At 41.3% G+C, this 16,803-nt stretch overlaps 2 protein-coding genes across 3 annotated transcripts in view; one reads left to right on the top strand and one right to left on the bottom strand.

Moving 5' to 3' along the window:
• Window positions 1–6,527, top strand: part of LOC124273932 — a 108,695-nt gene extending 102,168 nt beyond the window's left edge. For both annotated transcript variants that reach the window (XM_046709275.1, XM_046709276.1), the window contains exons 3-5: window positions 3–142; window positions 1,932–2,055; window positions 5,065–6,527. In XM_046709275.1, coding sequence (XP_046565231.1) covers window positions 3–142; window positions 1,932–2,055; window positions 5,065–5,248 — 448 coding nt within the window. In that variant the 3' untranslated portion in view covers window positions 5,249–6,527. The remainder of the gene's footprint in view (window positions 1–2; window positions 143–1,931; window positions 2,056–5,064) is intronic.
• Window positions 6,528–10,469: 3,942 nt separating this feature from the next.
• LOC124273931 (15-hydroxyprostaglandin dehydrogenase [NAD(+)]-like) overlaps window positions 10,470–16,803 on the bottom strand; it is a 62,764-nt gene continuing 56,430 nt past the window's right edge. Inside the window, exons 5-7 of the mRNA XM_046709274.1 lie at window positions 12,548–12,624; window positions 11,748–11,902; window positions 10,470–10,796 (exon numbers count right to left, since the gene is read on the bottom strand). Coding sequence (XP_046565230.1) covers window positions 10,670–10,796; window positions 11,748–11,902; window positions 12,548–12,624 — 359 coding nt within the window. The 3' untranslated portion in view covers window positions 10,470–10,669. The remainder of the gene's footprint in view (window positions 10,797–11,747; window positions 11,903–12,547; window positions 12,625–16,803) is intronic.

The following is a 16,803-nucleotide window of genomic DNA, read 5'->3' on the forward strand; positions in this document are numbered from 1 at the left end:
AGCACCAAAACTGCTATCCTTGACTTCTATGGGTGTATATATGAGAAGCTCCTCGCCTGCCTCTCATCTGATTGGCAAAAAGTACTCCCATCCCTTGACCAAAGAAAACAGTCCTTTGACTACATGTGTGACAACATCAATGGTAAGTTTACGTTCGCCATTGACGACCTTGGCCTTAACCTGTCCCGCACTTAAAAGAATCAGCGATTTGATGGGACAAAATTTATTTTTAGCCAATGAGCTCCCTTGCTCTTTTACGTGCGGGACAGGTTAAAGCCAAGGTCGTCGATGGCGAACGGGCACGACACAATTCTGTTTGCGATGACTAAATGTACGTAAACTCATTATGACAGGGAGATGTAAGTGTCTCCGAAAGAATGGCGACTAGCGCGCTGACAGGCGCCATCAGTTCAACGTGTTTTGGTGCATGTCGCTTGTGTATACTGTGATATAAACACGAAAAAGGGTGAGTTACGGCTACAAATTCTGAGCAGGGATTTTGGCTCGGAATCGAGAAATCACGATTTTTCGAGCTTCCGAAGACCCTAGCTCCCAAAGTACTGCTTCGATTTTTGTGCTGTATGTCTCATTTTGTAGGTAAATCTATTGGCTTGAAATGTGTGCAACTTTAAATGGGATAAATATAGTGAGTATTGTTGAATTGGCCCTGAAACGAACCTGGTGTGTTGACCTCGTTACATCCCTTTCCTTTTATATAGTACTAAGACCCCGTCAGTGACAGTATATGCCTTGATGGCAGTTTTTAGCGTTACAAGCCCCTGTGGTTGATTTAAGACCGCTAAATTAAACATTAAGCGGTCTTAAATCAACGATAAAGGACCGCAAAATTGAAAACAGAGTAGCTTTATCTTCATTCTAGCACGACTGATAAGCGTTTTAAAACCGAACTGTTTGGCGCGCAAGAACACAAGGCGCAAAGGGGCCTTTTTCCTGGAAATCGCTTGGAATCGTCCCGTTGAGGGACAGGTTGTGTAATGAACAAAATAAGACATTTTCAACAACATAAATGCTATATTTCAGGAACCAGTATCCTTGTATTTGTAACAAGTAGCATACATAAATTTTTAAAAAATACAGTTTATACTTCGAGCAAGTACAATTATTTGATTTTTCTCAAGCGAATTATTGATCTCCCCTACTGTATGACAATCGACCCGCCCAAATGCAAGCCGTGAACTCGCTAAGTTTAGTCGCCGCAAACTTTATTCACGGAAATAATTGTTGATAACCACCCTACTATTCCCAATTTGGCAAAGAACTGACATGCCGTGTTTTATGTGGGATACATTGACAGTGGAAGTGGAAGGACTGGGCATTACGGCCGGGACGGAAGCTGTTAGGTTAGGACGTGTGGGCCGACGTGTGTTGTCGACGTCAACACACGTAGATATGGACCCGCTTTGAATATACTGCCGCTTTTGCGCTGCTTACGGATTTTCCAGCTTCGTAGTTTCTTCACTGGGATTAGGGTCCAGAAATTCTTCTTCAAACCATTCGCTTTTTACTTCAAAAACACCAAAGATGCAGCCGAGATAGAAATTGCCGATGTCCGACATGTTTGTTTACAAACAATAGGGTCAGCGAGTTCGTGGTATTGATACGCGGTGAATCTATCACTTTAATTAGCGGTCCTTAAACTGTCATTTAAGTACGGTTTTGATGAGCTCTCAGCCAATCAGAATCGAGTATCACACATTGCCGTGCTAGAATTACTGCTAATTTGTTTGCTATTTACTAAAAATGGGTTCTACAAGTGACAACAACTTGTGGTGAGTTATGACCATTGTATGAACTTTTACCTGTGATCTCTTCATACCTGGAGGATGCTGCACTGCTTTTAAACTTTTGGCCATTATGCCTTAGTTCTAAATAAACATGATTATCTGTCATGAAAGATATATCTATTTCAGATGTGGACCTTACATGTGTAGGAACTACTGAGAATGCAGGAGCCCTACTGAACTGTTTAAAGCAGGGAACCAAAGGAGGTTTTAATTTATCCACGCCTGATGGATATCTCGCATTCGTCTGCAGGTAAAATCAAAACATAGTTCAGAATAGAGTAGTGTAGAATATTATAATGGTAACGCTATTTTTCAGGGCATTATCATTTGCAGAAGCCCGAGGTCTTTCATTAACTGCCCGACGAAGGACATCCTCGATAAATTCCAGGGTATACGTTCCGATAAATCTTCACTAGTACCCAGGATGCACCTATGGCTCGGCCCGATAATTTTATTACCTCCCTTTGCTGGCTCCGCATTTTCACAGTAGCCAATCAGCTAAGCCGCCGCTACAACCGAGTTTGCCAGTGTCAACAAAGATAGCGCAGCCGCGAAGGTTTGTTTGCAGTGCCACTCAGATTTGGGGGCAAATCATACAGAAAAATTGACAGGTCTGAAACCTTAAAAAAAATATATGCATGAACTCTTTCTACCTCTTTCCGAGTACCTCTGCAACAATTATGTTGCCAAGTTTAATCGGTTAGATAATAGAAGCGAAAGAGAGTTGTGATTGGTACCTTCCCAGCGTAGACACCTGACTGGATAAAAAGCCAGCCAAGGGAGGTAATAAAATCATGCGGCAGAGCCGTAGATGCATTCAGGATTTAGTGGAGATTTATCGTAACGTATACCCTGGAGATTATCGAGGATGGACGAAGGAGGGCAGTTGAAAAGACCTCTGGCTTCTGCAAATGATAATTCCCTGAAAAGTAGCGTTACCGTTATTATAGCTAAAATGGATAGATTTTTTATTTTAATAAAATAAGGTCATTGCTGCATGTTGTAATTTATGGTACAATTGTTAAGGTTTGTAACGGCAAGAAAGTGTATAATGGCACAGGTACATGTGACAAATATGTCAGAAATATTGTCAATATTGAACCCAAGTTCAAATTAGCCGTAGGTGATTGAACATCAAGAGCTGAGCTCCTTATGACGTCACCTAACAACGGACATGATAATGGCCCGTCGTTAAGCAATTTGGGGGCATTATCAAGTTACAGTGGCCCGGTTATTCTTGATACTTATGCGGGCGTTTCAATGATAATTCTGTCCATTTTATCTATAATGAAAAACAGCAATTACTTTCTCGAATCTCTTGTTTCAGTAGCAAACATTAAAACACAAACAGTAGCAAACACAAAGTTAACATTTTTTCATGTTTCACTACTTGATCAGTTAGTCGTGAATATAAATAAACAGCCTTATCACCCTGGCGGGGCTTTCAAGATGACGATATTTCCCGTCACGTGTTAATCTGCCATGTGACCGGATTAAGTGGCCATGTTGCGAGATCTCGCAGGAGGCGGGCGGCGGGCGGCGGGCGGACAAATGGGAAGAGGGCGGTGGTGCGCTGGAGAGTTTGTGTGGGTATGTTTTTGAGAATGTGTTTGCTTATGCACTGTTTTGGGATGCAGCAGTTGCAGCTACTGGTCCTGAACGTTTCGAGGACTTGTTCGGGAAGTTCATACTGCACTGATCTTCTTTGTCACCGTAATGCCAGGGATACTGACAGTCGTTACTGTCATAAGAGACCATATAATAATAATATTATATGGTCTCGTGCCGTTGTTTGCTGCTTCCTCATGTGGGCATCTATGCTGATGTCCATGAACACTACAGCATACCATAAGACTGTTTTTTAGGACCAAACAAGCTGTACATTCTTCGAAGCAGCAGGTGTTGCTTTCTATAAAAACACAGGATTGTTTGCAGTGGCAGATCCACATCATGAAGATGGGCATCTATCTAAAATGGCTTCACATTCATCACTTCTGACATAGATCCACACTACGATGGCTCAAAGTGCCATAAGACTGTGATGGAACAGATGCTAAATCAAAGAGACCATAAAGAGACACTGTATTGGCTGATAACCAAGATTATATGGTCCTCGATATCTCCAGGGTATACGTGAAATACTCTGGATGCATCCACGGCTTTTTATGTTGACACCTCCCCTTGTCTGGCAAATCAGGTGTCTACGCTGGAAGTGAGCGAAGATGCTTTCTTCAGAAGGACCGTCAAACTTCAAAACCAAAAATGCCACTGTGATGGAGCACATGAAAGTTACCAGCTCATAATCCAAATCTGGTGGTACTGTTGGCCAGGTACACTTTTCCCGCTGAAAGAATGAGGAGCCACTGTATATAATTATCGCCAAGGCGTGGATAATCCAAGAACAGAGTGATCGTATAGTACCGACTCTGATAGCTCCTCCAGCAAACTACCCGTGAAGGTCCGGGTTAGAATATTGATCTTCAGTAACCCATGCTTGCCTTAAGAGGCGACTAATGGGATCCCAGCCAAACAGTAGTGGACGTTATGCTCACCTGGAACTACCTCAAAGAGGAACTCAGATTTGAAATGCGTAAAAGAACGCAAGTCAACATCTATGCTTAAACTCTGAAAACATGTGTATTGCTCTCACGGGTTCCTCCTGCTTAACAACAAACCCACCTGACTATGTCCCTGTGTCTCGTCAGATGTTGTGATCAAACACATGGACACCTACGCTACGTGGGATTGCGTCAAGAAACAACAGACGCCATCAAAATATATTTAATGCATGATGTAGGACGTCCTGTGCCATTCCTCTCTCCAGTCAGCTCTCAAAACAGGACTAAAGATGTTGCCAGGAAAGATATCAGTTGTGGACATGTGTCACGGACAGTTTGAAACATCTCGTGTACAGCTCTCAGCTGGTCCATTCCCACCATTGGAACGGCCCTTTTCAGGGCCTACCAAACTCGTCTCAGCAGAATGCTTGAAGAAAGATATACTCGAAAACAGCCCCTTTCCCTGACCCACACACACTCTCCATCGCCCCACACGCCATTTCTCCGCAAGTCCGCCCGCCACCTCTCGTTCCCCGTTCAAACCGGAAAAGCTAATCATGTGACTGGAAGTGGTGACGTCTTACAAATCCCGCCAGTGTGACTTCGTTGACAACTAACATCTGAATTTGGTTATCCTAATCTTCTGATATTTATAACAAATATCTGTCTAAACATGTAACAACTAATGATGGCATTTCCAGTGCATCACAGCTGTACGAAAGCTGCACTAAGACAGCCTATGGTTCCTGTCCGAAGAGAACTGCAGAGGTCCTGGTAGAAATAGACAAGTTAACCAGACCGGCTGGCTGTGACGCTTGTGTCTCCCAGCCGTCTCTCCTCCTGTTGGCCTCAGTGCTGGCTTTCATGATGGCTTTGTTCAAGTAGATACCCAGGCATTCACCGCCACAGTTATGCTTGTACTGCTAGTTTCATTTGAACATATTTCAAAACAGGGAAAGCGAAAAATGTTGACATAGCAACATAGCCACAGACTGATCGTTTCTTTAATCTCATAGAGGTAAGAACTGCGTGCTGCAGTTTGCTGGGCAGTAGATAGCATCGGGGTGGGTGGGGGTGGGTGGGGTTGGGGTTGTGTGTGTCCGTTATCCTTCCCATATCTGTCAATGTATCGGATGCTACCAACTGGGAGTCATGGTTGTTTGTTTATTATATCAATAAAGGAAGGGAGATCAACATATGGCAATGACATTTTGCACAACCTGTTGGTGAACTCGAATCTCTCCCCCTGTTTCGATTTCAGGTGTTCCCGGTGTGTTGTAACTTCTGGTTTGTTGTATGCTAGGGTACAATTGATCAACGAGGAATGTCAGGGTTAATGATTGGTTTAAAGTACAGGTATGATCTCAGTTACTTGTCTTTGTCAGTACATAACGATATATCGTATCCTTTTGTAGAGGCCAGTGTACTTGTAGGATGCTGTTTTCACCATACGTTTGGCCTGGTCCCGACTCCGTTATGTACTGACCCGAGTGACCAACGTCCTGCAACTGGTAGTACTTGGATTAGGGTACGCATGTGTGGAAGTGCGGCATCTATATAAATATATCATTGTGTGGTACTATCCAGGATCCGGGGGTTTCACTGTTTTGAAATATGTTCGTCCGCTTTTCTGCAGTAATTTTAAGTGCTTAGTAGTTAGAAAATTCTAAGTTTGTATCCAGTTCCTTTGATTTTTAATGTACTCTACATCTTACACGCTTAGAACTACTTCCAGCATCTGGATATATATCCCACGTTCCCAGATATCATGATCCGTGTTCTGTCGTGAAAGAAGTTAAAGTTTTAATGTTTTTCAGGTAATCCATCATCTCGAATACAACTGATGGTTTAGGAAGCCTTAGTAACTTAGTCATTAGAGTTTACAGAAGTCATCTGTTGTCTTCATCCATATTGTGGGATTCAGATCGTAAAAACACCCCTGACACTCAACATAAGTAATGTAATGTGTTTATTGTCTTACAGCAATTTTGTTTAATTATATTTCAAAACTCTTCACAATCATTAATTCTTGATGCTGTGTTTCTCAGTTTCGTGTTTTGGGGACACAGGTTTCAAGATTTGTTTCTGTTACTTCTTCAGCTCAGATTCAGATTGTTTCTGCTTATAATCAATCAAAAAATAAATTGCTATTGTTTTAGAAATTGTTGGAACTTCAGTGTTTTCTTTTCATCAAAGATCAAAACAAAATTGATCAAATTATAAAAATACGACGAAAGTAACAGACTGCCCACCTCTCGACGTGAGTCAACAATGACTGTTGCGGAAGATTGTGTAAATTTCTATACGTAGACAGCTGCATTTATGCATACCTTACATAATTCAAGTGATCCTACTTGGTGAATAGTTCTTGCGAGTTATATTTGGGATTTCCATGAAGATCCGGGTTAGAATTGATCTTCATTAACCCATGCTTGTCGTAAAAGGCGACTAACGGGATCGGGTGGTCAGGCTTGCTGGCTTGGTTGACACATGTCACCGTATCCCAATTGCGCAGACAGATGCTCACGCTGTTCATCACTGGATTGTCTGGGCCAGACTAGATTATTTACAGACCGCCGCCATATTGCTGGAATATTGCAAGGTGCGGCGTAAAACTAAACTCACTCTATCATTTGGGATGTCATTATGCTACCCTCCTGTGGAATGCGTTTGAGAAAAGACGCCACCCATCCTGGAAGGCTTGCCACGTCAGCGCCATCAGAAATGATTCAGAGAATCCATGGCATGTTACGACCCGCTTCCTCTTAGCAGCTAACTGTACCCAAACTTCAATGGTGACAGGAGTTTTGTTGAGGCAGGCCCAGTCCTCTGGGAATGAACTTTCAGATCACATACAGCATATCACTAACTTTCAGACATTCCAGCATGGAGTGAAGACCTGCTGTTTCAAAGAGCCTTGGGCCTGCGCTTGAGCAACGTTTGAGTGTAGGCGCCACATAAATCTGAAAATTATATGAGGATGGCGACCAGTGGCTCATGTTGGTAGTTCAGCAATCATCTTGCAGGAGAGAAGGACAGCCCATAATCACAGTGACATTGGCAGTGTCATCTCGTTGGTTCGGACATCTGATAAGAAAAACACCAGGCACAATGTTGGAGGCGTTCGACATCACCACTACAAAAGAAGGCAACTACTTGCCAAGCAGCTGAGACAGTCATTGCTTACGTGTTTAAGGGTTTTCAAGGGGGTCTTCAACCTGGACGGTCGACCAAATTACCATAGTAGGCTGGTCTTTTGAAACAATTTCGAGATGAAAGAAAGACCAAGGGGAGCGGGTAAACCTGCTGGGTAGGAGCCTGTGGTGTAGCTATGGTAACAGTGTTGGCAGTTTCGCACACAGGAGCGTACCATTATGAAAAAAAGCCGGGGCTTACACATGATTTTGAAAAGTTGGGCAAGCCTCAACACTAACTAAATATAAAGCTTTGCAACCTACCGGGCTTACACGAAAAAAACATTATTATTTTATTTTTTTAAAATTCTTTCTCTTTTCTTTCTTAATATTTTGATGTATTAGTTTGAGAAAAACATTGTCAACGTGCAGTGTGTACACGTGATACTTAACAGTGACGTAGTTCATAGGGGGTCGTGTTGAATATAATGTTGGTCAGTGTACCTCAGTGATAATTGTGCTGAACTATGACATAGGGGGGTCGTGTTGAACATAAGTTTGGTCTGTGTACCTCAGTGATAATTGTGCTGAACTATGACATAGGGGGTCGTGTTGAACATAAGTTTGGTCTGTGTACCTCAATGATAATTGTGCTGAACTATGACACCTCTGTGAACTGTAGAAATTTAAATATCAGTGCAATGGTATGTTATGGCTTTGCCAGGTTTAACAGAAACCAAGTCAGAATCTCGCAGTTTGAATCAAGAGAGCTACGTGCTGTTGTAAGACCATGCCCCTCCTTTTATCCCTAAACAGGTATACATTTTCTGGACAAAGAGCTAAGTCATATTCAAGGTTGCGGTACTTCTTCTCATAGCTACATGCACAATTGTCCTAAACGTGCCTCCACATGACGAATGTGAACCCTGCTCTCCTCCCTCGGTGTTCACATATTACATTTGTGTTTGCCACAGGTGCAGTGGTTAAGCTGTCGAATTAAAGACAAAAGATGTTTACCAGTCGTTGTCAAGTTGGGATGATAAGTGCTCAATGTGGGTAGTTATGTAATATCGAATCAGTCATGTCTGGTGAATGCAGTGAAATCGTGTCTATATTGCACTTGCAAGCGGGACCATATAAGTGTAAATAGTATCAACAGGGCACACAAAGGGTCCTGTGTAAACTCAACTGACACCTTTCAAAAAAAGTGTGACTAAGGTGGGTTACTCAGAAATACTAACCTGTATATATGGTATACTTTGCTGTACATAACCAACGCATACATACAAAACATCTGAGTCACGTGCATAAAGTATTTGCTCACACAAAAAGACTTAGTGAGTGAACAAGTAAATATTGCTTAAAGGTGAGTCAGCAGTATTGCAGGTATTGCGGCTAAGTTTGTAAGAATATATGACGAAACGCTTAATTATGTATCATTATAACAAAAGTGTCATATTTATCATCCAAAATGTCTACTGGTGGAATTACGGAAACATAAACGACCCACTCTACTAAAATTGATTGTGTATGTAGAATATATGTGTGTATAATTGACTTTCTATGGCCTGTTTGAACAAACACAGCTCTTAACCTTAATGATCTTGAAGAATATCTCATTTGTAATCGATGTGATTGTCTGAAACTAGAATACGATCACGTGACCAGCTACCTTAAACTTTTAGTGTTTTTTGTTTTATTTTCTTTATTCGTTCCCATAATTGAATGCAAGCATATAATTAAGCAATAATTAAGTGTACATGTGCATGATCAAAGTTCATCAACTGGTAGCATAAAGACATTATAATCCAGTAAAGTTATTCAAGTTTGATGACAGATTTAGTCAGAGATCGAAAATTGAGGATAAAGGGAACCATTTCTCTGAAAATTTATCAAATTTTTTGTTCCTTCTGGATATGAAATTTTCAACCTTGTAAGAGTCTTTCAAAAATTTTAAGAAATTATTAACTTTTGGAATTATTTTCTTTAAAGTGCAAGTATATATATATATATATGTCTTTTAGCAGAAAAGATTATATGATTTAGCAATGGCTTATTACCCAAAATACCAAACCAAACCAAAGTCTTTGTTATTTCAAATTTCTGTATGTTTTGGATTATCCAAATTTCAAGTTCTTTCCAGAAGGTTTGGGTTACATTACATTCCCAATATACATGACATAAAGTTTCACTATCCACATTACAAAAGCTACATATTGTATTGTCAACAAGTTTCATTTTCGAAAATTCTTTTGTTTTATATATATAATTCTGTGCAAATATTTAGATTTAAAATCTAAAAGTTTTACATCTTTCAAATTGTTTCTGCAAATATTAAAAATCATACGCCAATCAAAATCAATATCATAAAATAAGTTTTCCCATTTTAGGCAAATATGAGGTTTAATATTGTCAGAAAAGAGTTTATCATAAAATAATCTAGAACCTTTTTTCAAATCCATAAAATCTTTATGAGGAAAGTTATTATCCAGATCATTGTTATGTATATTTCTGTATTGTTTTATGGTCCTTTTCCATGATTCAGGTATGATATACAAACATATCCAAGATCCTTATACGTACCTCTAATATCAAATTTGAGCTTCAGATCTTCAAAAGACATAAAACCATCTTCATTACAAAGGTCCTTAATTGTTAAAATTCCATTTTTAGCCCAATGCCTAATAAAGTGATTTGGGTTTTTGAAATTATCATCATGAAAAAAAGCCCGGGCTTACACATAGTTTTTAAAATGAAAGTTGGTCAAGGCCTCAACACTCACTAAATATAAAGCTTTGTAACCTATCAGGCTTACACGAAAAAATTGGCTTGCTAGACGCCTGGCACATGTGTGTTTGTCTGTGTCTGTGTCTGTCAAGAGGCCACTAGACTGAAGTTAGAATATTAGGGTTCACAATAAACTTAAGGTATGAAAATATCCAAAAGTAGATCGAAAGCAATGAGAGATTGTGTATGAATTGCAATACTTTTTATCAAACGGTTATAGAAGCACAAGTAGGATTAGCATGAGACATGTTTGCATTAATTTCTGTTTAAGTTTGAGTATGGTCGTCGTTGTCATCATCACCATCATCACCATCATCATCATCATCATCCTCGTCATCACGGGAATTGTGTGGACGGCGTATCGGACCCTCTTTCCTCCATCATCTCAGAGCCTGCTCGGTCGGCCATGTTTTCTGACGCGCACACCTTTGATGTTAGTGACGGACATGACGATGCCGTTGTTGTCGGGGCTGTCAAGGAGTTGCTCAAACGCAGTCACCACCTGACTGAGCCTGACAACAAAGTGAGCAGTTCATCACTCGAGGAAGGGGTAGGGGTAGGGGTTACACTGGGGTATAACGTTAATATTGTTTTGTGCATCGTATGGTTCACCACTAGGGATAGGGGTAGGGGTTACACTGGAGTATAACGGTAATATTGTTTTGTGCATCGTATGGTTCACCACTAGGGTTAGGGGTAGGGGTTACACTGGGGTATAAAGGTAATATTGTTTTGTGCATCGTATGATTCATCACTAGGGGAAGGGGTAGGGGTTTACACTGGGATATAACGTTAATATTGTTTTGTGCATCGTATGGTTCATCACTAGGGGTAGGGGTTACACTGGGGTATAACGGTAATATTGTTTTGTGCATCGTATGGTTCATCACTAGGGGAAGGGGTAGGGGTTACACTGGGGTATAACGTTAATATTGTTTTGTGCATCGTATGATTCATCACTAGGGGAAGGGGTAGGGGTTACACTGGGGTATAACGGTAATATTGTTTTGTGCATCTTATGGTTCACCACTAGGGTTAGGGGTAGGGGTTACACTGGGGTATAAAGGTAATATTGTTTTGTGCATCGTATGGTTCATCACTTAGGGGTAGGGGTAGGTTTTACACTGGGGTATAACGATAATATTGTTTTGTGCATCGTATGGTTCATCACTAGGGGTGGGGGTCACACTGGGGTATAACGGTAATATTGTTTTGTGCATCGAATGGTTCATCACTAGGGGAACGGGTAGGGGTAGGGGTTACACTGGGGTAGGGGTTACACTGGGTTATAACGGTAATATTGTTTTGTGCATCGTATGGTATAAAACTCAGGGATGTTCATAAAGTGAAAAGAGGTTTCATTTGTCTTCATCTGCCATTTTCCTGATTCAGTGTCACTGGGAAACAAACATAGTCTATATACATGACTCCCGCTGACTTTATATCACAATGCTGTCACTCACGGCATCACTCCCACTTCCGCCATCATTCTCTGGGAATCCTCGGTGTACAGACTCCGGCCTTCGCGGAAGTCACCATGGACAATCATGTCGGTGTCGGTGAAGGTTGGACATATACACGCAAAGCTGATGCCGAGAGACGCCAGATGCGGGTTGGCCTGCACATATTGTACGGGAATATTTCACACAGCTGTCTTCAGGGTTTATCACAGATAACTGATGACGCTTCGAGCATTAACGATAACTCATAATTTAAATAAACAGGTCCCCTGAAAATGATAAAGGTCAACCCCAGCTGATATCTGTCAATAGCAGGACCAGTGGTTTATTTATGTGTTTGATACATATGTACATAACAAATAGTTGCGATAGATCATTAATTACGTACCGGCGGTAGATACAAAACAGTATCGACGCCAGTGCTTGATATATTTCAATAACGGTACCAACAGTAAACACGTGTCAGTATTGGTACCAACAGTTGATATATGTCAGTAATGGTACTGGCAGTAGATGCAAAACTATACTGGTTCCAGTATCGGAATCAGGAGCAGACATGTGTCCGTGTAGGTTCTAGTAGTTCTGTAACAGTAGTCTTGTGTGTTGAATCTAAGTTGAAAACTTTACAGTCGTCGTTACCTGGAAATCAGTCCGTAAAAGATCTCGGTATGAAACTACCGAGCAAGGTTAATTTGCCATGGCAGATTGCACGATTCATCACCTGCTTATCACCATTTCCCAACAATTTGCACTTGCTTGAATTCAATTATGGCGATAGGATGAAGATATTTAACCCAACTTACAGCCCAGCTCCTGGTAAATCCAACAACGCCGAACTTAGTGGCGGCGTACACTGGGGTTGTGTGTACTGGGATCAAACCTGTTGGACAGATTGTAAATATACACATAACAGTAGAAGTGGGCGGGACAGATTATAAAATACACCTAACAGTAGAAGTGGGTGGGACAGACATTAAAATACACATAACAGTAGAAGTCGGTAGGACAGACATTAAAATACACATTACAGTAGAAGTGGGCGGGGCAGATAGTAGAATACTCATAACAGTAGAAGTGGGTAGGACAGACATTAAAATACACATTACAGTAGAAGTGGGTGGGACAGACATTAAAATACACATAACAGTAGAAGTCGGTAGGACAGACATTAAAATACACATTACAGTAGAAGTGGGTGGGACAGGCCTTAAAATACACATTATAGTAGAAGTGGGTGGGACAGACATTAAAATACACATAACAGTAGAAGTCGGTAGGACAGACATTAAAATACACATTACAGTAGAAGTGGGCGGGGCAGATAGTAAAATACACATAACAGTAGAAGTGGGTAGGACAGACATTAAAATACACATTGCAGTAGAAGTGGGTGGGACAGACATTAAAATACACATAACAGTAGAAGTGGGCGGGGCAGATAGTAAAATACACATTACAGTAGAAGTGGGCGGGGCAGATAGTAAAATACACATTACAGTAGAAGTCGGTAGGACAGACATTAAAATACACATTACAGTAGAAGTGGGCGGGACAGACATTAAAATACACATTACAGTAGAAGTCCGGTAGGACAGACATTAAAAATACACATTACAGTAGAAGTGGGCGGGACAGACATTAAAAATACACATTACAGACATTAGAAGTCGGTAGGACAGACATTAAAATACACATTACAGTAGAAGTGGTGGTGGACAGATATTAAAATACACACACATAACAGTAGAAGTCGGTGGGACAGACATTAAAATACACATAACAGTAGAAGTCGGTAGGACAGACATTAAAATACACATTACAGTAGAAGTGGGTAGGACAGACATTAAAATACACATTACAGTAGAAGTGGGTGGGACAGACATTAAAATACACATTACAGTAGAAGTCGGTGGGACAGACATTAAAATACACATAACAGTAGAAGTCGGTGGGACAGACATTAAAATACACATTACAGTAGAAGTCGGTAGGACAGACATTAAAATACACATTACAGTAGAAGTGGGTGGGACAGACATTAAAATACACATTACAGTAGAAGTGGGTGGGACAGACATTAAAATACACATTACAGTAGAAGTCGGTAGGACAGACATTAAAATACACATTACAGTAGAAGTGGGTGGGACAGACATTAAAATACACATAACAGTAGAAGTCGGTGGGACAGACATTAAAATACACATTACAGTAGAAGTCGGTAGGACAGACATTAAAATACACATTACAGTAGAAGTGGGTGGGACAGACATTAAAATACACATTACAGTAGAAGTGGGTGGGACAGACATTAAAATACACATTACAGTAGAAGTGGGTGGGACAGACATTAAAATACACATAACAGTAGAAGTCGGTAGGACAGACATTAAAATACACATTACAGTAGAAGTGGGCGGGGCAGATAGTAAAATACACATTACAGTAGAAGTGGGCGGGGCAGATAGTAAAATACACATAACAGTAGAAGTGGGCGGACAGATTATAAAAATACACATAACAGTAGAAGTGGGTGGGACAGACATTAAAATACACATAACAGTAGAAGTCGGTAGGACAGACATTAAAATACACATTACAGTAGAAGTGGGCGGGGCAGATAGTAAAATACACATTACAGTAGAAGTGGGCGGGGCAGATAGTAAAATACACATAACAGTAGAAGTGGGTGGAGCAGATAGTAAAACACGCATAACAGTAGAAGTGGGCGGGGCAGATAGTAAAATACACATTACAGTAGAAGTGGGCGGGGCAGATAGTAAAATACATATTACAGTTGAAGTGGGCGGGGCAGACATTAAAATACACATAACAGTAGACTGAATGACTGAGTTTAGTTTAACGCCGCTTTCAGCAATATTCCAGCAATATCACGGCGGGGGACACCAGAAATGGGCTTAACACATTGTGCCCATGTGGGGAATTGAACCCGGGTCTTCGGCGTGACGAGCCAACGCTTTAACCACTAGGCTACCCCACCGCCCCCATAACAGTATAAGTGGGAGGGGCAGATAGTAAAATACACATTACAGTAGAAGTGGGCGGGGCAGATAGTAAAATACACATAACAGTAGAAGTGGGAGGGGCAGATAGTAAAATACACATTACAGTAGAAGTGGGCGGGGCAGATAGTAAAATACACATAACAGTAGAAGTGGGCGGGGCAGATAGTAAAATACACATTACAGTAGAAGTGGGCGGGGCAGATAGTAAAATACACATTACAGTAGAAATTAGGGAGGAGCAGATAGTAAAATACATTACAGTAGAAGTGGGGCAGGGGCAGATGAGTAAAATACACATTACAGTAGAAGTGGGAGGGCAGATAGTCAAATAAACACTACAGTAGAAGTGGGCGGGGCAGATAGCAAAATACACATAACAGTAGAGAAGTGGGAGGGGCAGATAGTAAAAACACATAACAGTAGAAGTGGGAGGGCAGATAGTAAAACACACATAACAGCAGAAGTGGTCGGGGCAGATAGTAAAATACACATTACAGTAGAAGTGGGCGGGGCAGATGGTAAAATACACATTACAGAAGAAGTGGGCGGGGCAGATAGTAAAATACACATAACAGTAGAAGTGGGGAGGGGCAGATAGCAAAATACACATTACAGCAGAAGTGGGAGGGCAGATATTAAAATACACATTACAGTAGAAGTTAGGTGGGGCAGATAGTAAAAATACACATAACAGTAGAAGTGGGCGGGGCAGATAGTAAAAACACATAACAGCAGAAGTGGGCGGGGCAGATAGTAAAATACACATAACAGTAGAAGTGGGTGGGGCAGATAGTAAAATACACATTACAGTAGAAGTGGGCGGAGCAAGAAAGTAAAATACACACCAACAGTATAGTAGAAGTGGGTGGGGCAGACTGACTGACTGACTGAGTTTAGTTTTACGCCGCTTTCAGCAATATTCAACAATATCACGGCAGGGGACGCCAGAAATGGAAGCAACACATTGTGCCCATGTACGGTGGTGAACCGGGTCTTGGTGAAAGCGTGCCAGCATGCCCAACCACTAGAGCTACCCCACGCCCCCATAACAGTAGAAGTGGGAGGGGCCGAGATGAAGTAAAATACACATTACAGTAGAAAGTGGGTAGGGCAGATGGTAAAATACATAATAACAGTAGAAGTGGGAGGGGCTGAGATAGTAAATTACACACATTACAGTAGAAATTAGGGTGGGGCCAGATAATAAAAATACATTACCTGGTAGAAGTGGAAGTGCAGATGAAAGTAAAATACACATTACCCGTAGAAGTGGGTCGGGGGCCCGATAGTAAAAATACACATTACAGTAGAAGTGGGAGGGGGCAGATGGTAAAATACACATTGGCAGTAGAGGAGTGAGGGGGCAGATAGTCAAATAAAACACTACAGTAGAAGTGGAGACGAAAGATAGTAAAATACACATAACAGTAGAGAAGTGGGCCGGGGCAGATGGTAAAATACACATTACAGTAGAGAGTGGGGAGAGGGGCAGGAATGGTAGAAATACACATTACAGTAGAAGTGGGCGGGGCAGATAGTAAAATGCACATAACAGTGGGAAGTGGGGAGGGCAGATAGTCAAATAAAACACTACACAGTAGAAGTGGGCGGGGCAGATGGTAAAATACACACATAACAGTAGAAATTAGAGGAGAGGGGCAGATGAAGTAAAATACACATTACAGTAGAAGTGGTCAGGGAGACTGAATTAAGTAAAAATACACATTACAGTAAGAGGTGGGTGGAGCAGATGGTAAAATACACATAACATTAGAAATTAGGCCAGGGGCAGATAGTAAAATACACATAACAGTAGAAGTGGGCGGGGCAGATAGTAAAATACACACATAACAGTAGAAGTGGGCTGGGCAGATGAAATTAAAATACACATTACAGTAGAAGTGGGCGGGGCGAGATGGTAAAATACACGCATAACAGTAGAAGTGGTCGGGGCAGATGGTAAAATACACATAACGAGTAGAAGTGGTCGGGGCGAGATGGTAAAATGCAGTACGGTAGGCAGCGGCGTAATA

This window comes from Haliotis rubra, unplaced genomic scaffold (assembly GCF_003918875.1).
Source record: "Haliotis rubra isolate DU_JTF1 unplaced genomic scaffold, ASM391887v1 Scf186, whole genome shotgun sequence".
NCBI classification, from domain to species: domain Eukaryota; kingdom Metazoa; phylum Mollusca; class Gastropoda; order Lepetellida; family Haliotidae; genus Haliotis; species Haliotis rubra.